This window comes from Cydia fagiglandana, chromosome 27 (assembly GCF_963556715.1).
Source record: "Cydia fagiglandana chromosome 27, ilCydFagi1.1, whole genome shotgun sequence".
Lineage (NCBI taxonomy): Eukaryota > Metazoa > Arthropoda > Insecta > Lepidoptera > Tortricidae > Cydia > Cydia fagiglandana.
In genome coordinates this window covers 6126440-6148919 of record NC_085958.1, presented here as the reverse complement: position 1 = coordinate 6148919, position 22480 = coordinate 6126440, and the positions used below count along the sequence as shown (strand labels likewise).

Here is a 22480-nt window from a genome sequence, read left to right as displayed (position 1 = left end):
ACGTACAAGGGCGTGGTTACAGAAAAGATGTGACCTCTCAGCTAATCAAAATGAATATATCCATCATAGATAAGGTTAACATAATGTCTACCTTTATCGGAGATGATCTAATGCCAAACGGATACAAAGGTCGAAATAAACTCATTATCTGGCATAGTGTCTTAATAAGATTCTTATTTTTACAATTCATCAAAGTTTAAAGTTAATTTAAATTTTATTATTTATAATGTAATTTTTAACGATCATGATGAGAAGATAAACATAATTTTGACGAATGTAGCAAAGTTATCGTATAATTTTCATCTTGAAATAAAAAAATCAAATCTAATCCAAACATTAACAATATAATTTTAACTATTTTTTAACAAGCAGATAAAATTTCGTTTTATAATAAAGGAAATATAAAAAATACACCGCTTTAGGCAAGACTCGAACTTGTGACCAACACCGGTCCAATCGTCTTCTTCTCACCTCGAATTGATCGGTTTAGAATATAAAACAATATCCTTGTAATTTTGCATACCTATCAAATTATGCCAAATATTATATAACCTGTAACCTCAAACGTTATCATTACAATAAACATTATCATAATTTAAACGCCCATAAGAATAAGATGTACAAAGGCGTGGATACAGAAACGATTTGACCTCTTAGCTAATCACAATGAAAACATATTTAACCGTCATCAGTATAGATGTTAACACATTGTCTACCTACATGTATTGTACTGCGAATTTCTACCTACATGTATACAGTCAGCAGCAGAAGTTGCTAAGCGGGCCATGTGTTCAAAATGATCTTGACGCGACTCTATTGTTAAGAGAATAAGAGCGTTTCAAGGTAATTTTGAACACCTCGCCCGTTTGGCAACTTCTGACTGTACTGCGAATTTCTAATGCTAATCTAACACAAGGCTAGCGCTAAGTATACCGATCAGACATACGTTAGGATGCCTAAAATGGAGTGCGTGGGCTCGAGGACGGAGAGATGATTAGAGATGCGTAGCAACTGGGGATTTAAAAACAATATTTTACTACTTATTAGAAGTATTAGCACGAAATAGAATTATTTTCAGAAAATATTTTAGTTTGTTTTTATTTCAAGTAGAAACACTACTAGAGTCGGACCAAAAAAAGTCTGCAGGGGATTTGATAGCCCACGCAGTGCAAGTGTCATTTATACGTCTTAATTTCATAGAAGTTTGACGTTTAAAATAATACTTTCACTGCGAGGGCTATCAAATCCGCTGCAGACTATTCTTGGTCTGACTCTACATAAATTTTAAACTAAAATAAATGTCATTTACTAAGAAAAAGTGACCAAGGCCTCTAGTGTCTCAGGCTGGAATCGAACCAGCGTCCTCTGCTATCGCGGCTACCGGGCCACAGCAATTTTTCCATGTACATATATGCACTTCTTACTTAAGGCTTATTCTTAATATGTATATGATAAGGTAAACGGACTGGTGCTCGACGCGGTCGCATGTACATCTTGAAACTTAAGTCATTGTCAATAGAGGTGACAGCAAGGTGCTGTGACAGCTATTGGGCATTAGCATGTCGTGCACTAGTACGTTTACCTTATGACGTTTATTTCAGTTTATAATATAATCGGTGTTTTTATTGAATTCCGTTTACTTCGGGGTATGGTTAAGTACGGTAAAGGAAACTATGTCACATAGTTAAGTTTCCAAAATTTTTTTTTTATTGTTCCCTGAATAGTAATTAAATGTTGTTATAACACGGTCATTATATTTAGCTAAACTCTATCAGCACAAGCCGAAAAGAGCTTAAACGCTTTTATTTTTTACATAAACTTTTACTCACAATCTTTAATAAACACGTCTAAAGCATCAATGAATATTAAAAACTAGTGATAACATCAAAAACCTTTTTTTTTTGTTTTAACAAATTATTTAATTTTGTCCATCAGTAGATTTATGAATATTTTAATAGTTGCCGGAAATATTGCCAATACCCACTTTTACCAAAAAATGGTTTAAATAGATTTTTCCCTCTAAACTAGTGCAAATTTAAGTAACCGATGTTCGTAAAATCCTTATTTTTATAATTACCGGAAATATTGCCAATATCAATTATTGCCAAAAACTCGTTACGAAATTTTCATTATTCTGCATTGATTTCTCATCGATCCCGCTAAGGTAGTGCTAAATAAGTAACCGATATTCATACAACACTATGCGTAAATGACATAACGTCGCGTGGGCGTGTATTTCAAGTCATTGTAACCTCAAACATGTTTGATTAAGATATTTGTATGACTCTGACATTTCATACGTGTGACATTTGACATTTTGCCACGTTTTGAGTCAATTGTGTTAGTTAGACGTTTTCGTCTTTTATTTAAATGTGTTCATTGATTTGTTTCTGACTATATTGCATATGAGTCAGAATTTTAAACAGTGAAGAAACTCATTTGTTCAGGCGGAAAGTAACTTAAGCTTCGCTCGGTACAATGCTTTTTAGGGTTCCGTACCCAAAGGGTAAAACGGGACCCTATTACTAAGACTTCGCTGTCCGTCCGTCCGTCCGTCTGTCTGTCACCAGGCTGTATCTCACGAACCGTGATAGCTAGACAGTTGAAATTTTCACAGATGATGTATTTCTGTTGCCGCTATAACAACAAATACTAAAAACAGAATAAAATAAAGATTTAAGTGGGGCTCCCATACAGCAAACGTGATTTTTGACCGTTTCCTTTTTGCATTTTTTCCCGTTTTTTTTTTTTGCTTTATGGTACGGAACCCTTCGTGCGCGAGTCCGACTCGCACTTGCCCGGTTTTTATGATTAAGGAGGCAAACTAGCAGACGAATTGCCTGATGGTAAGCTCTTACCATCAGGGCCGTCTTGAACTATGCTGGGGCCCCTGGGCACATAAGAATTTGGGGCCCTTTTGGAAAGAAAAGAAAGCTAATTAAACTAACATTTTTCTACTATGATCTATTTGTTATGGGTAATCAAATAAATATACTGTTACTGTCTGTCCTTCGGGGCCCCCTGAGGATCAGGGCCCTGGGCATGGGCCCCATGTGCCGACTGATTACCGTGGCCACCGTTGCCGTACTAACTGTTGACGTCACTAGAAAAAGTGGATCAATTTTACAAATGTAGGCGCGGAATGTTGACCTAACATATATTTTTTATTGACTGTCAACTAAATTTAATAGTCAATTGTTTATTTTATACATAGTAAAATATGATTAAATTAATTAAAGTTAATTACAGAACACACCTTAAAAAATATTAATTCTACACTTAGCCTAAAATAACCCCCCCCCCCCCCCTGCATCGTACCTGGCTCAAAGGTCCTCATAATGCCTGCAGCATTTCCCCGCTGAACTGCAAAGTAACATTTTTTCTTTTTATTTTTTTTTATCAAGAGAGTGTATAATTTTCATTTGTTAGTTGTAGCGGATTAGTCATCATGTTCTTAGTGTGTGTGTGTGTGTATGTATGCTACCGACCTTCGGTAGTGCAAACAGTTTGACCAAATAATTATGCAACGTTTAAACCCATAGTTAAACTTAAGTAGACATTTTAAATGTTACTTAACCTTGAATAAGAAACTTACCCTTTTTAATATAATTAATTCTTAGTAGTATTCATTGAAATTAATTGATCAATGAAACTAAAACGAAAAATAAATACTTTAATTAGACTTTTTGGATGAAAAAGTTGACGTGAATAATATTACACGAAGATATATTAAGAAAGTAAATTTAAATAATGATATACAAAGCTTAAATCTTCTGTTTTCGAATTACAAATCTATTTTATATGCCTTGTTTGGAAAATTGTTTTTATTTAATTTAATTAGCTTTAACGTTCAAGTACTTGTACAAAATTTTAATGATAAATGATCAGGAATCGAACACGTGACCTTTAAACTGTTCAAATAGCTTTGTCTTCATTGAACGTCGGTTTTCACACAATCGAATTCTTCCTAGGCTTGTATATAATATAATTATTTATCACACCTTCGGACAAACCAAATACGATCGAGTCAAATATTTCATCTCTAATAGTTCACGGCCGAATATATTAATATTAAACTACCATTTTTGTTTTACCGCTCATAAAATAAAATTCGTGCTTGAAATCATACCAATAAATACTGATATACTACAAAAAAACCAAAACAGCGACTGCAAATTTATTATGGTAACATAACCTAAAAAGGATTTGACATTTGAAAAGCTTTGTCAAATTGTAAGTTTTGGCTTTGGCATACGGTTGTTTTTTGCTTAACTGTCATTGTTACATGTTTGTCTGTTATAATAGTTCCTGTTATCAACGGTTTATCAAAGGGATGTAATGTGTAATGTCAAGGTTATAATACTTTTAATTTTGACAACTTACTTCCGCGATGAGATTAATTAAACGTTTAATATAAATGCAATTAATATGTGTCAAGGGTTGACATAATATTTGTTAACGTTATAAAATAAATTATTGTTTTTAACTTAAAGCTTAGAATTGTTGTTCAAGCAGCAAAGATTAATTGTTTAAATATATAAACAAATAGTAGATAGAATAGTAGAAGTAGTAGATTAATTGTTTAAATATATTTTCAATAGATAGTTAACGATACCTGACTTAAGTTTGCGTTCATAGTTAGTTTATCAGGAATATTCCTATATAGTGTAATACTCTGCTAATTTGAGACCTTTATATTTATGTTATTTAGCATTATATATGTGGAAGCTTGTAATTTGCATATAGTAGATAAGTCTATTAACCTATGTATATTAGGCAGTAAGCATCCCGAATAAAATAAAATAAAATAAAATAAATAAAATAAACATTATATTCATAATTTATTATACTATACCGCTATACATAAAAACTTTATTCAGTTAAATTAAATATGTTTGCAATTAGAAATCCGCAACGCAGGCTTCGTCCGGTGGCTACAAATGAAAATCAGCAACATGCCTCGTCCCAAACATACCAAGGATGATATTCCGCTTAGTTAGTGATAAGGCGAATTTTATTCCAACTATAAAAAAAACTATTTTGAAAAGTAAAAAAAAAACTTAAATAATTTAACACATTTTCGGAAATATTGCCAACATTTTTTGGCAAAATTGTGTCTACGTAATAAAATGATACACTATAACTATTGTTGAATTTGTAATCTATATAACATAATTCACATACAATTTCTAGACGTATTGATAATTTTGCGTCATAATGGCCCACTGTCCAATAACAATATATTCAAATTTATTTTACTTCCAATCAGGTATTCATGAATTGACTTACAAATGTAGAAATAATCATTATAAGAGACTTTTATTATACAAGTTTTTTATCGATAATGATTGATGACAGTCTGTCTAGTCAAGTGTATTATTTTATTTTATTTTAAAGTAATACAAAATATTATATCAAATTACACTGTTTTGTTGTGTCCATGACTAAATGATATACAGTCTATATAGACAACAAATATAAAATATTTTAACATTTTCGTTTTAATAAGAAGAATTAAAATCAATTATTTATGTGTAATAAATTAATAATATTTTACTGACGTTAAGAGCCCATCAACGTGCACACTAGCGCCACTGCTAAATAATTGTGATTATTTAAATTTAACGACAGGTATTTAAAAAAGGGGGCCGCTACGTGCTGTATTTTGTATTTAAGTACCTTTTGAATACATCAAACTAGTTTTTATGTTGCTGGATTCGTCAATCTATGCGTCCAAAGACTCCAAAGTTAAACGGCCATTTTTTTGTTTTGAGTTCGGATTATTTTATACTCGAAATGTATGATTCAGTTGTGTTTTTACGTAACGAAAAAACGTACAAAAAATATCGGTATCCGATCCCTGTTGCTAAGCGACAAAATTAAATATATTTGAGTGGGCTTACTATTGCAAAACTAGTTTTTTGAATAATAAACTAGTCACATCTTCAAAGTTGTCACCAGGTCCGATAAGTAGGGTCATGCATGAGTCAGATTACTCAGGATTAGTGTCAAATATTCTAGAGATTATTAATGTATTAGACACCTGTTATTCATGTCTAGCATGAGATCACATTTTTATTTCCTTATATTTCGAATTAATTAGATTCACATTTATTACAATGCTGATTTTATATCACAAATAAATTAAAAACAGTCTTCAAATTAATGATATTAACGATGATGTAAAAAAATAGTAACACAATCATGTCATGATTATAATTATCATAACTAGCAAATAAACAAAATAAAGAACATTAAAATTAGCGATAAACTTAATTAAATAAAAAGTAAAGTAAACAGAGTAAAACCTAGTTAGCAAACATCTCGTCCTGAGCCCTTCCGGACGCAAAGGTGCCCATCACGCTCACTGCATTGCCACTTTGAATCGCGATTGACAGCAATTTAGAGAACCATTACCATATAACAGTTAGGCTCACATTACTATTCGAAATCAAAACATTCAACATTCAATATCAGGGGTCCTTGTATGTTAGTATAACTTATGATATAACCCACAATAATCATTTATTAATATAAATTACTAAAATACATAAACAGGAATATAAAACTAAAACTAAGTAACTACAATTAAAATATATAAAACTAAAAATTAAAAATACCTATCAAAATTTGGTGCCCTTGGGAGAGTGCCCAACACGCAGGCAGCGTTCCCACAATAGTTAATTTATTAATTATTTATATTTTTTTATTCAGTGTATATTTCCACTTATCTCCAATTTCTATTGTTACAGAACCATGAAGCCACTACTACGAACAGTGGTGGCGTTGTGCCTCCTTCTGGCCACTCAAGCGACCCCAGATAATATCGAAGAAGCCAAAGAGCTGCCTCAGAAGAGCGAACCCGTGGTAGAGGCAGAAGAGTCCTCACCACAAGTCAGAGAAGAAAGATGTACCACATGTAAAGGAGGAGTTAACTTGAAATTCAAAAGCCCCAATGAGGTGCTAGCAGCTATACAGGCGTTGCCTGGTGCTGAAGTGCATTCCCAGTCCTCGTTCGAGAGCTGTTCTTCCGACAAGGGCTGCGCCGGACTTAAAGTAAAGGACGGACGCGTTATCGAACGATTCGGGAATATTGATGCTTTCAAAGCGGCAGCCGCGTCCGACACAGGAAACGAATTCACCTTCCACGCCGCTGGGAGCTTAGGCAATGTGTTCGAAGGTGGTATCCCTAAAGACGGACCTTTCTGGTGGATGAACCAGAACTCGCCTTTCAAGAACGCTGCTGCTGGCGGTGGAGGAAGCTTTGAGAAGTTCAGCCAGTCTAGCTCTTCGTTTACCAGCAGTGGTAACGCTGGAGGCGCTGGAGGTGCTGGAGGTGCTGGAGGTGCCGGAGGTGTCGGACTAGGCGGTGGTGTCGGTTTCGACTTGAACGCGAATCCCTTCCTGAATGGAGAATTCTCTAAACTCGCCGGTTCCGCAGCCGGTTTCGGAGCGTCCGCGCAAGGCGGCGCTAAGCCTGCTGGATCCGGATTCCAATCGTCATCCTTCGAGTCTTCAAGCTCAACGTTCAGCAGCAACGGAGGTGAAATCGATCTGAAGAGTAATCCGTTCTTGAACGGTCAGTACAACAAGAATGCGGCTGGATCTGGCTTCCAGGCTGGATTCTCGGCTGGATCAGCTGGACAGGGCGCTGGTGCGTTTGGCGCTACTGGACAAGGCAGCCAAGGTGCCGGACAGTTTGGCGCTCAGGGCAGTCAATTCGGAGCCCAAGGCAGTCAAAGCTCATTCGGATCAAGCTCAAGTGGCCAAAGCGCATTTGGATCTGCATCTAGAGGAAGCGGAGCTGGGGTCGGAGGAAGCGGAGCTGGGGTCGGTGCAAGCGGAGGTTTTGGCGCTGGTAGCGGGCAAGGAGCAGCCGGACAAGGCTTTGGCGCTAGCTCAGGACAAAGTGGATTCAGTGCTCAAGCTGGTTTCAACAGTGGAGCTAGCGGAAACGCTGGACAAGCAGCGCAAGGATTCGGTCAAGGTATCAACGGAGGCAGCGGCCAGAGTACATTCAGCAGCCAATCGAGCCAATCCTCATTCCAAGGCCAAGGTTTCGGCCAAGGCCAGGCCAACCGCGGCTACACGGGCTCTTCCCCCAGCCCCTTCACCGCCTCCACCGCTGGATCCAACGTGAACCTAATCCAGAATACTCAGAAGACAAGTGAATTCGACTTCGAGCAGCAACAGCAGACGCAGTCGAACATCGACGAAGCTTTCCAGGGTACTGGGAATGTGCAAAGCCACGCGCACAGCGGCGGTGAACTGCAGCAAACCTGCGCCGGTCAAGGATATGTGTGCGTCCACAAGGCGCAGTGCAACAATGGAGTTGTGAACACAAATGGTGCCAGCGTGCTCCAGGCGAAAACTAAGGTAAGATTTTTTTATACACAGTAAGGTAAACGTACTGGTGCTCGACGCGGTAACAGTACAAGTAATTGTCAATGGGTCAATTTTGGAAGTGGGTGTTTTTTCGACATTTGTATGGTATTTTTTTTTATTTTTGGAACATCTGATTTATAATCATCGTTTTAGAAAGGGTTCTTAACAACAAAAAATAAACTGTACGAGGCACCTCTCTACTTTTTAAAGTTTAACTTACGTCCCTCCATCCAAGTTGCCCAGTCTTTTAGTCCTATGGATTTAGAGTTTTAGCCATGGGACAGCAAAAAATGCCTATTTGAAAATTTACCCCAATAGAGGTGACAGCAAGGTGCCATCTATTGGGCATTAGCATGTCCAGTACTAGTAAGTTTACCTTAGAATATGACTTTCCTCCTAATCAAGATGAACCTTGCGTAATATCACGAACACTAAAATCACTACCGCTATCATTATATTACTAACATACTACTTAGTAGTAACTTTGAAAAAAGATTACGCCACTTAGCTTAAAGAAATTTAATACCGGTTAATTTGTATTGAAAAAATATACATATACCGGTATTCAATCCCAGAATCAAATGACGTGTCATATTTACCTATTTTTTTTAAATATTCGTAGTAAGTAATAACCGATCCGTTATTAAATTACTCATTAAATAAATAAATATTATGGAATAATCTTACACAAGACAAGTCGAACTAGCCCCGCAGTATTAAACATGTTCATTCAAATCAAATTACCTACTTAAAGTTTGCCTATTACTATTTCTTAGGGCCCCCCCACATCTGGCGTCTTTCGAGCGTCGGCGTCTGTCGGCGTCGGTTCAGCGCTATGGAAAATGACGTCGCTGCGCAGTTGCGTCGACGTCGGCCATAGAATTGTAGACGCCGACGTTCGAAAGACGCCAGATGTGGGGGAGCCCTTAATAACTATCTAACAGGCGTATTAGGGAAACGAGATAATTGCAAGATTAGAGACGCACTAGAGATTTTTGCGATCTACATTAGATATCGACTAGAAGTGACTTGGATATCTAAGTCATAACTGGTGGAAATCGTTCAAGAGGACGTCCAGAATCGCGGAAACGTCAAATTTGACATATCTACCTTACAAAACTTCTTGATGTCTAATAGATATCTAATTCATTTTCCGAATCGAGCCGTAATAGACAAGCATTAAAACAAAATCTAGTAAGTACTCCGGTTTCTAAATATCACTTTGGTTAGGTACCTGGTTTTTGAGGAACATAACATGACATCCAATGTCAAAATTGTTTTGAATATCCGGTCTCAATGACAACTTATGACATAAAGTTAAAAACATGTTTACAAAATATGGAGCCAACAGTGTTTTCCACGACGATTTTTATTACTTAAACGAATACTAAGTTGTCTACATACGAGTATATCTAAAATAAACATTAGGTATTTTATGGACTAAAAAATCTATTGTAATAATTTTGCTTTTTAGAGTCCCGTTTTACCCTTTGGGTAAAGGGTAAAACGGGACCCTATTACTAAGACTTCGCTGTCCGTCCGTCCGTCCGTCCGTCTGTCACCAGGCTGTATCTCACGAACCGTGATAGCTAGACAGTTGAAATTTTCAGATGATGTATTTCTGTTGCCGCTATAACAACAAATACTAAAAACAGAATAAAATAAAGATTTAAATGGAGCTCCCATACAAGAAACGTGATTTTTGACCAAAGTTAAGCAACGTCGGGAGTGATCAGTAGTTGGATGGGTGACCGTTTTTTTTTGCATTATGGTACGGAACCCTTCGTGCGCGAGTCCGACTCGCACTTGCCCGGTTTTTATTACTTAAACGAATACTAAGTTGTCTACATACGAGTATATCTAAACATTAGGTATTTTATGGACTAAAAAAATCTATTGTAATAATTTTGCTTTTTTTTACTAATCCCCACGATATTTTTATATTGAGTACGATATCGCTAATGTTTAACCGCTTTCGTCCCACGGATATCGCGACCGAAGTGACACTCAAAATTTAACTCTAAATTTAAGCAAAGCCTTAACATAATTATACCTACACCTTCCTCAAGAATCACTCTATTGATAAGTGAAATCCGCATGAAAATCCTTTCATAGTTTTTGAGTTTATCACAATCATACAGACAGACAGACGCAGCGGGGGATATTGTTTTATTGTAGTGAAGTTACATAGATTAAAATCAGATTTTTTTCTAATGCCAAAATGACACACAAGAATCCAAAATGGCGACCTTTGACCAGCTGATTATGACATTTAGCCTTAGTATTGATGTTCGGTAATTTTGTCCGAAAGGTCATTCCGCTCAATCAGCAAGATTATCATTTTATTGATTTAACTCATTAAACTATTGACTTTTAACATAATCATGTATGTTAAGGCTAAGTATTCAATTAACTTATTTACGTGTTTTATTGATGATCTTAGGTGGAAACATATTTGTGTACAATTTAATGAGAAGCCTAAATTTAAAACTAAACATAATATCTCATCACCATCATCTCAGCCATAAGACGTCCACTGCTGAACATAGGCCTCCCCCTTACATTAATATAATATCTAATTTAGGAAAAAATATATAACCTAATGAAATTTCCAAACTAAGCTCATAAAACCTAAATATGGGAATAAGTGAGATTTATACATAAACTAGCATCGCACCGGTTAGCAAATTATACATCTAAACCTTCCTCAAGAATCACTCTATTGATAGGTGAAAACCGCATGAAAATCCGTTCAGTAGTTTATCGCAATCAAACACACAAACAGAGAAACGCGGCGGAGGACTGTTTTACAAGGTGTAGTGATAAACCCGTTAAAAATACCTTATGTCGAGTTTTTATTATAGTTTTTTATAGTAATATTTACGGGAAATCGAACCAGATATGTACAGTCACCTGCAATAATATATTACATAACGAAGGCCGCAAAAATATCTGACACGATCTTATTTGTAGCGCTATATAAGAGCGCGTCACATATTTTTGCAGCCTTCGTTGTGTAACATATTATTGCAGGTGACTGTACTTACATCGAAATTAAACAGAGCCATACTGTTGCGAACGCAACCTTTTATTCGTATTAAATCTGTATTCCTAACCTAATGCAGTAGCTAAACGCAGCCGTCGGGCTCGACTAGTATTCGGAAGCTTTTTCTAAAGCACCAATATGAGCCCTCCACATACCCTGTTTCGCGGCCAATTAGAGGCACCTAAATCTAAACCACCATTTTTAGGGTTCCGTACCCAAAGGGTAAAACGGGACCCTATTACTAAGACTCTGCTGTCCGTCCGTCCGTCTGTCACCAGGCTGTATCTCACGAACCGTGATAGCTAAACAATTGAAATTTTCACAGATGATGTATTTCTGTTGCCGCTATAACAACAAATACTAAAAACAGAATAAAATAAAGATTTAAGTGGGGCTCCCATACAACAAACGTGATTTTTGACCAAAGTTAAGCAACATCGGGCGTGGTCAGTACTTGGATGGGTGACCGTTTTCTTATTGCATTCTTTTCCGTTTTTTTTTTTGCTTTATGGTACGGAACCCTTCGTGCGCGAGTCCGACTCGCACTTGCCCGGTTTTTATTATAAGTGACCCCTTCGAATTGTTTATCGATTAGCAAGAAAAAGTAAAGCCAAGGTCCCTGCTCTTTATAAAATACATTACGAATGTTACACTCCACTGTCATTTCATCATCAATTTTAAGTCAATCACCACCTTTTTGTCATTTTTTAATGTCATCGGTGACTAGCGTTGCGTCAGTGACATGTCAATCGTATAATGACAAGTCATTATTATCGGTATTCGAGAAATCGTTAAATCGTCATCAGATTTGACAGATGATGGATTTTACGGAGTTGATATTGATCAGGTTACTTGAATAATCCGGTTACGACATTTTCGTCGTGATGTTTTACTAAGCTTCTTAACTTTTGACGGTGATCGGTCTTAGGCCCCCCCTCACATCTAGCGTCTTTCGAGCGTCGGCGTCTGTTGGCGTCGGGTCAGCGCTATGGAAAATAACGTCGCTGCGCAGTTGCGTCGACGCTGCGTCGACGTTGCATCGAGCAGCGGCCATAGAATTGTAGACGCCGACGCTCGAAAGACGCCAGATGTGGGGGGGCCCTTATAGTACAAGTACAACGCCTTTGCTTTCAAATATGTATTAGGGTTAATCAACATCTTCTTGTCACTCGTTGCCATGGTTACGTTCTCCTGGGTTACCCTTTAAAACGTGATTTGTAGGCATTTAAATTCACCAAACACGCTTTTTTGTGGTACTTATAAAACCTTTCCATAAAGGGTCATCTACCAACCGTGTGAAGGTAGTGTACAATGTCTAACAAACTATGCTACTATTGTCTCTTGGCTGACCGTATAGAATAACAACAAGAAATAGTTGATCCACCAATTATATTTCGTTTTTTTTAGCATTAGAAAGAAGGTAAGCCATCTTGACATTCTTTCTTCTTTTAGTTGAAAAACGCTTTTTAAAAATCAGTAACTACCTACTATTTATGAAAGCAGAAGAATATAATATATATCGTATTAGATTCATAACTGTTAAATATTTGCCGCGACTTATTTTTAAAACGCGTTTTGCAATAAAAAGACACATCAAGATTGTTTACCTTATTTCTAAAGCTAAAAAAACGAACTATAGGTAACATAATACAACCTATAATCCTTAAAAAATATTCTTCAGTACTTCGTTTCAAATAAGTAGGTAAGATTTTCGTTATATAAAGACGTTTTTGTTGCTTTCTGTACATAATGGAATTAGATAATAGTAATAAAAAATAAGACTTGAATATACAGTGAAACCTGGATAATTTAAATCTCAAGGTTCCTATAATTAATAACTACTACTATAATTAAAAAGCGCTCTCTTTCACTTAAGTATGCCGCCTTTTTGACATGGATTAATTTAAATACCTAAAATTGTTAAAATATTTTTCATTAATTTATTTTATAATGTAATGTTAGCATTAACAGATAATAAGACTTAGATTTCATTTATATTTACCTACTTCTTAACTTAACTTATCTTAACATTTATACAATATGCATTTCATTATAATTTTATTTAGATAGTGACATTGAATAATTTAACGGTTTAGACTCACTTGTTTTTAGTCACTCGCGCGACATATTTCGGAGAGCCTAGGTCTCATTTCTCAAGCACTAACAGTGAAGTAAAACAAGTGAGTTTGAACCGTAAAATTATTCAATGTTAGTATGTCTCACAACAGTTTAAATTCGATTAGATAGTGACATATTTAGTTTTAATACGTTTAGTATATTTACGGATTTAACGTATAATAACCATTACCTTTTTATTTATTTAAAATGTTAATTGTCGCATCATTCTTCAATAATATCTCCTTACTAGTATCGGCGGTCCCAGGTTCAAACCAGGTGCGGCATTTTAATTGTCCACCTTGACATTCAACGGTTTATACGAAAAAGCCGTATAATATATCTTTAAACGTACATCTGCCTTACAGCCCAATTCGAAAAATGCTTGTAAGATGCCACAGCGATATGACACCGATCTTTCAGTGTCACAAGTGACATCTCTTGGACCAAAAACGTTTGCATTTAAAAAATCTTTACGTGCTTTCTTTGCTAGCGGAATAAAAGATTCATAATGTATGTACAAGCTCTATATGTTTTGTCTTTATTTATGTACCTATATAATATTATATGTAATATAGCTAAGTATGTATATTTATATGTATGTATGGTTTGTTATTTCCTATATGACGTATATTTGTTGTTATTGATAAAGTAGTACAGCCCACAATCTCTCTGCTTTGCCTAAAGGTTGACTGGTAGACAATGCTTTATGGCGTTAAGTCCGCCTTTTGTACTGTAAGGTTTTCTTTTGAGCAATAAAGGTTAAATAAATAAATAAAACGTCACTTTTGACACTGACCAATCGGTATCTTATCGCTGAGATATCTTATATCATTGTTCGAATTGGGCAGTTTATATTAAACAGGTTGATACCATGTATGTCATCCAATTTATTTGATTTATTGTTCTTCCGCTTATCGGTTTATCAATAATTATTAATAAGCATTTGTTCGTCAAAGTCTATAAATAAATACGAAATTGATTCTTGTTATGTACAGATTTATCTTATATAACATAAATCTAACATACACGGAAATAGCAGTTATTCCGATGAACGTTCTTGGATTCGGATTATGTTTTTTGTGTGGCATCTAACTAGAAATACTAAATATATAATCCAATTATACCTATCTAATAAATAAATAATTATCAGCTAAAACTCGGGTAAGACATTTTGTTATCAAAAAAATCTATGTAAAATGGAAACTAGTACGCGAGAAAAAAATAATTTCACATCCGTGATACTTATGTATAAATTATAAAAAGTAGTAGGTAGGTAAATATATTTTATCTTTTGCGCATGTTTCAATTTTTTTTTAACATTATCAAGAAATTTTGCATATTTGCACTGAAAAGGTTAGACTCAAAATAAAAAAGTTACTTAATAATAGAAACTTAAGAAATATGGTCCTATCCGATGCACACTCCCGCCACTCTTTGCAAAATGTGTCAAGGTCGTCCCGCCATCTCCTGTTTCGTCCTCCTCTGCCCCGAGATCCGTCCTGTGGGACCCAGTCAGTCAGTCAGCCAGTCAGGACATAGTAATTTGGATAATTTTGCCGGCAGCATTGTCACTAAGAAAATCACGACCTAAACTTGTATTCCAAAGAGGACGTAAGTTTTTTTTTTTAATTTTTCATCAATCAATAATTTTTGAATTTATGGCACTTATAGTTGATTAAGCTCAAATTCTCCCATCACTTTGTACATAGCCTACAGCATATTGAACCCAGGACTTCTTTAAGAGCCAACAGGAGTGGTCATTTCTCCATACAAACGTACTTGTTTCCTCCGTGGGTTTTGATGCTAGAGTAATGATTTTTTCAACACAGATTAATATTGTCAATATTGTTAATATGTGTGTGTTGGACCGTTTTGCATTTTTGATATTTTTGTTTTTTAAGGCGCTAGAGCCCTTCAAAAATGGCCAAAATGGCCTCATTGACTATGCCGCAATGAGAGGCGTAGTATTCAAAACTGATATCAATTAGCCAAAAAAGCAAGACGGTCCGACACAGTTAATTTTATAATCATTTAGATTTCCAAATTTGGTTACGATTGGTTAAGTTTTTGAGGAGGAAACAGTCGAGTACGAAACCTCGATTTTTGAGATTATTAACGCAGGATTTTTTCCTTGTCCTATCGCACTACTTTTAGGAGCCGCTTCCGTTAGCGAGACGCGTATATTTACCTAAAATATTTAAAACTCAGCTCCTGTTTCGTCTTAAAGATAATCCCATACAATAGTAACTGTACCAGTATGCCTTGACCACTTTGACCAGAGTCTAAAATGGGCCCGCAGGCGCCGTGACATCATGGGCGCATCCTTTTACGTCTACATTACTATAATGACGGTAGTTAGATTTAATTTATATGTAACTGAGTCATACATAAAAGCTTCGTTATGAATATGTATTTTATATACTGTATCTCATCCCTTAAAGGGCCCACTGATTAACAGTCCACCGGACAGTGGCGGATTTGCAGTCTTTGCTACCCTAGGCCCAGGCCCTGGTGCGGCCCCTTTCAAGGCACCCATAATATTGACTACATATTGAGTTATTTCTTGTTACTATCAGCGAATTTTTTGGCACAATTTGCTGCCCCTAAATATCTTGCCGCCCTAGGCCCGGGCCTACTGTGCCTTAGGGCAAATCCGCCGCTGCCACCAGACGGTATCGGCCTGTCAATTAGAACAAAATTTTGATAGTTCTGAACAACTGACAGGCCGATACCGTCCGGCGGACTGTTAATCGGTGGGTCCCTGACATATTCTATGAAAGGTATAGGTACATACAGGGTGGCTAAAAAATAACTGCATTCCCTTTGCCAGGGAGGTGTTGGGATTATACTGAGCAACTTTTACTATGGGACCAACCCCGTAGTCGCGAAAATAAAGGCTGTTGCATACATTTTGGCTGGTCCATTTTCTATGGGAGGGTTAATTTTTTTTCGCAATTTCGGGGTCCTATAGTAAAAGTTATTCAGTATAATCCCAAAACCGCCCTGGCAACAGGAATGCAGTTATTTTTTAGCCACCGTGTAGTCTTACTGGACTGTTATTGCGAAATCGTAAAAAAAATGTCGTCCCAAGCAAAATGCATGATACCAGCATTTTTTCGGCTAAGGGTTGAAAAGACAGCCCTACGGCAACAGCAAATAGGGTTAAATAAAACTAGCTATCATCAGGCGTGGCTCACTCAGCGATTTCGTCGCTTTGCTACAGGTAGCTAAAAGTACATCCGTTCCACCCCAATTTTGGGGAAAGCCATAAGCCGCGCGTGGCGCTGACGCCACCTAGTGCTGATCTCTGTGCAGATCGTAACAGATGCGTTTTGTTAGAGAGTGAGTCTTCTGTACCTAGTACTATTATTTATTCTGTGCTATCATTCATTGTGCATTGCGAGTCGCGCACGTTTGGTTAAATATTAAAATGATATTACTGTTATATTCCGCTAAATATAAAAATAATTATTTCGTTATGTAAAAGTTAGTAAACAGTAAATCCCAAGTCATGTTGGCACAGTGCTAGTCACTCACTTAGTGTTATTCTCAAGTTTTACAAAACATATCATCTGCTGCGCTGCGAATCAGTATATCTTATACGGGTCAAACAGAAAACTGTGTTACGTCTTTCCTGTAGACATACACAAGAGTTAAGGGCTATAAAGGTTAATTTTCTTATTTAACCCATATCCACGTGAAAAGGTCCTCCTTTTATTTAGAGAACTATGATAAAATTATTACTTACATGCCCACAAGCTGTTAACTATTGCCCACAGGAGATAAAAATGTACAATTCGCGCGAACACACTAGTTTGCTCTCCTGTGGGCAATAGTTAACAGCTTGTGGGCATGTAAGTAATGATTTTATCATACAATAGTTCTAACACAGTTTTCTGTTTGACCCATACCTTTAAACGAGCAATTCTTGCATACCTATTTATTTATTTATACATATATATATACATATTTAGGGGATCTCGGAAACGACTAACGATTTCTTTGAAATTTGGTATATGGGGGTTTTCGGGGAAAAATCGATCTAGGTCTTATCTCTGGGAAAACACGCATTTTTGAGATTTTACATGTCTCCCAGGTACTAATATTTTTTACAGTACATATGGTCCTATTTTCCCGCACTAGTACGTAAAATAGCACTTTTGGCGCGTATGTCAAAAGTTTAAAGGGCTATTTATATGTAGTGTTAAACTTTGTACGATACACGTGCAAAAAGGTAATTCGCAACGAATTCCCTATTTTTCGCATTTGTATCGTGTACTAATATAATGCATGTGGCACTAATATAAAGTCCGTTTACCTTACTGTCCCAGTAAGGTAAACGTATTAGTGCTCGACATGCTATATGTCCATGCCCAATAGATGACACCTTGCTGTCACCTCTTTTGACAATCACTTAACTTTGCCGAAGACCGAAACACGTGGAAAGCAATCGTTCGAAAAGTAATTTATAGAGGTCACGACCCTCAGCTATGGAATACGATTCATGGAGGAGGGAGTAACTTTCAAGATTACATGTATGGGACCGCGTCGAGCACCAGTACATTTATCTTATGGCAGTCGAGACAACATGTTTTGTGAATAGCATAGTTAGTTGCAATGTAAACATCATCATGTAAATGACGGTGCGGCATGCTGTGAATTTGCAATATGTTGGCACGGGCGTAAAGATTTTGACGTTTATGTACCGTTGGTAAAAACATTCCTACTAGTCAAATCAGCTTCTTTTTTAGAACTGTCAAAATGATTTGCTAATATAGAATTTATATGAAAACGTGTGTAGTGACGTCACAGTCAACTCACCTACTTTTAATACTTCTATATGACCTATTAAATAGAAATTGTGTTTAAAAATAACTGCTATGTTTTTTAATAATGATCTGGTGCTTTATGTCGTGCACGGTGTGAAATAATTTATTTTAAGTAGAGGAAAGTACCCAATTACGTTATTAAATGTCAATATGTTTGCGTAGATAATATTGATCTTTGATTGCATATTTTTAAATTTAGAACAATAGACACATACGTCAAATATTACGCCTAGATACGATATGGATTAGATATGTCAGTGATGAAACTGATGTTTTTGTTTGATGAAACCTCACTTTTGACACTGACATATCTAATCCATATCGTATCAAGGAGTAACATTTGACGTATCTAAAAGTTCGAATCAGGCAGATTGTCTTAATATGTAAAACACTAACTTCTTAAAACACTAAACATAAACGTTTACAATCTTATAAGTATCACATCTCGCTAGCAACCATTAAAATTTATTCCGAAATAAAAAACAAAACTGTATGTATTATGTTGAAGTTTTACATACAATTTAGCAACTCATAGCTTTATTATTACCATAAAGGTGGCCACTGACGAGCCTTCCAACAGTCCAAATAGCGTGGCTGCAATCCAAAATCGGTCCGTGAATGTCAAAAATGTACAATGTTTAATATTAGGATGCCGTCCATTTGGATGAATCCATTGTAACGGCATCCATTTGGAAGGCTCGTCAGTGGCCTGCTTAACAAATACTTGTAAATTTACTAGGGTCCCAAGAAACTTATACCTATATACAGGATGGCCTAAAAGTACGTTGTCAATTTTTAAAAACTTGGTAAAACACTTGTAAGTAACAAAATTATTCCTATTTTTTTTTGTTGACAACATATTTCTAGGCCACCATGTATGTTCAGAGGTTGCAAACCTTCTCTGCCGACTATCCCTGCGTCCTTTTAGTAACACGGGTTGCGACAGCGACCCCTGACCTCTTACAAAATGGACTTGTCACATGTAGCTAAATACCAAAGGGATACGGTAGTTTCATAAAAGTTATATGTCACACGGTGCTAGCAAAGTTAGTTTAAGAAATTATGACCTATGCATTTCAAGAGGGTCTCTATGGTTTCCCATAAAATTATAAGTCATAATGTAGTTTTTGCCCTCATTTTCGTTAGTCATAAAAGTCATCTTTTTTTTTTATCGGAAACGCGTAACTTTTCAGGATTGCCATAAAACAACCTAACCTATCTATAGGATAACCTTACAAAAATCTTGAAAAGTTAACGGTTTCAGTTATAGAAATAATGATAATCGGAAAATCATTTAATAACATTATGTCTTTCAATTACCTATGTCAAACAAAGGGACCCCATTTCAAGATAAACAACAATGTTAAAAACTGGCCACTTAATTTTTTTTGTGCCTAGGTGCCTATAAAAAACCTATGAACAAGAGCTTCAGTCCCAGTTGGCGGTCCAACTTGCTATCGGTACCAAATTATTAAAAAACCGGACAAGTGCGATTCGGACTCGCCCACCGAGGGTTTCGTACTTTTTAGTATTGTTATAGCGGCAACAAAATTACATCATCTGTGAAAATTTCGACTGTCACAAGCTATTACGGTTCATGAGATACAGCCTGGTTTATAAATATATTTATCAGCTATATTCATTCACTTTTCCTTATCGCGTGTAGTACACTCATTCATTTTATATGTACGCCAAGTTAATTGCTTTTTGAACACATAAATACTTTAAATACTTGGTAACTACATATATCCTGTTCGTTTTTAATTGACGCAGTCCAAAACGGGAACCCGGATGCATACCAACAAGATGATAAAACACACATGACTATGAAGACACTAACAGGATTCTTTATAGGGTTCCGTATTCAACTAGGAACCCTTATAGTTGCGCCATGTCCAATTGTCCATTTCTCTCTCCGAGGCTTAGCTTATTGACCGCTAGTGCTAGAAAGCTGCAATTTGGCGTGATTATATAAAATAACTAGAATATAAATGTAGGGTTACTTCTTTTACACTTAAAGCGGGATTTTTCTTTTGCTTTAACCCTTATGGCGTTAGGTGTCATTAGATATACCTATATTTTAAACCATTAGGGTCTCCAAAACAATTTTTAATAAAGTTAAATATTTTCGGAAATAATCGCTCCGAAAGGAGATAAATGTGTGTGTTTTATATGTAAAACTTCTTCTTGCCTTCGTATTACAATTATCGCAACTAAATAGGTAAATGTATAATGCCAAGTTAAATAATAGGGCAAATATGAAGTACCTAGGGTGTATAATTATTATGGCGATAGGACACTAAAGAAACATTTACCCTATTTACTGAACACTTTGCCCACGGATATAGTAAAAGAGCCCAAAATAAATAGATTTAAAATCAGTCTAAAAAGGTATCTCCTGAATACTCTATAGGGGATGTGTTACCCTATAGTGTATTCATGATATACCTACCTATTTCAACTACGAATGTAAACCTATTCTAATTTTTAAATTTAATTAAGTATAGTATTATAGTATACTGAGACTCCACAGTCAAACTAAATGTAGTTTTGTGGAGCATTGTATGTAACAATAAAGTTGTAACTTCTAGTATAATAAATAACTAAATAAATAAAAAAATAATAATAAAGTTTCATATTCTTTTAGGATGTCGTTTTAAAATGAGAGTGTAACTCTGACCGAACTCCGAGAGATGAATATGTTGGTCATACCTACTGAACAACTTTTACTATGGAGACAAATGGATGACCTACATACTCACCCCTCAGAGTTTGGTCACAGATAACGAAATCATCCTGTATAGGTACATATATTAGATATGTGACTTTAATTTTGTTGGCGTTTCTATAACTATTGTCAGTGGGGAGACACTCCTCACTTCGGTCGAACTCGGCCCCGTTCGGCTTAGCATTGCTCCGAGCAATTATTAGGGTTGGCACCACTTGACTTCCTTGTGCCTGCACGACCACAGATAAGATAATCACTTGAATTTTAACAACCCTAAATAGCCGAAAGGAATAGTGGCATATATTAGAAAGGGATAGCATGATTCGACCCTGAATCGCTGTCAAACTTCGGGTTTGTATTAAGTGTCCTTTCTGTACGGTAGTAGGTACTATTATATCTTCTGTGCTATTGTCACTTCGCTCTTAGGCATCAGGTCTTATAACTAGCCCTAGATCGGACCAGATCCGTGGAAGCTTCTCAGTAAAAAGGCAGATGTCAGACTAATAATGTTAGTTTTTCCTCGTGAGAATCATTGTTCATTGTCCATTGTTTTTATTTATTTTTTCAACCGTTCTATATTAACATGTAATTGTACCGGTTATTTCCGGTTTTTTTGCTGGTTCTGTATACATGGTGTATTAAAAATATGTCTTATCCGCTTAAGGGCATAAACGGCATTATATTATATCTATTACTTACAACACTACTATATAAGATGGCACCGTAGAATTTTTGGCGTGTTTGTTTTAATAAATTTTAATACATGTATGTTTTGACTGACGCCAATGAGTACAAAATAAAAACAATTTTATAAACAATTTTTAACCAATAAAAATAATTCATGGTCAGGGGACATATACCTATAGTTCGTTTTTTTTTAGCATTAGAAAGAACTTGAAAGAAGGTAAGCGATCTTGGCATGTCTTTTTATCGAAAAAACGCTTTTTAAAAATCAATAACTATTACTTATGAAAGCAGAAGAATATAAATAATCGTATTAGATTCATAATTGTTACATATCTGCCGTAAATTATTTTTAAAATGTGTTTTTCAATTAAAAGACACATCGAGATTGTTTACCTTATTACTAATGCTAAGAAAAACGAACTATAACTGTATTTTTTTGGATGGAGTGTAAAACGTATGATCCGCGTTTTTACATAGCCCGATAGCTTTCATTAGAAACATCTTAACGCGCAAGAAGTATAAGGTTCTTATAACAAAAGATCAAACAGTGTCAGACTAGAGTTAGATAAACCAAGAAAAGTCTACAGCGATTTTGATAGCCCACGCAGTGCAAGTGTCATTTTCAACGTCAAACTTCTATGAAATTATGACTTACTTATGAATAACACTTGCACTGCGTGGGCTATC

General features: G+C 35.9%; 1 protein-coding gene across 1 annotated transcript in view; it reads left to right on the top strand.

The window, feature by feature from the left end:
* Positions 1 to 22480, top strand: part of LOC134677776 (mucin-19-like) — a 77042-nt gene that overhangs the window by 15268 nt on the left and 39294 nt on the right. Inside the window, exon 2 of the mRNA XM_063536204.1 lies at positions 6753 to 8376. Within this exon, the coding sequence (XP_063392274.1) occupies positions 6757 to 8376 (1620 nt within the window). The 5' untranslated portion in view covers positions 6753 to 6756. The remainder of the gene's footprint in view (positions 1 to 6752; positions 8377 to 22480) is intronic.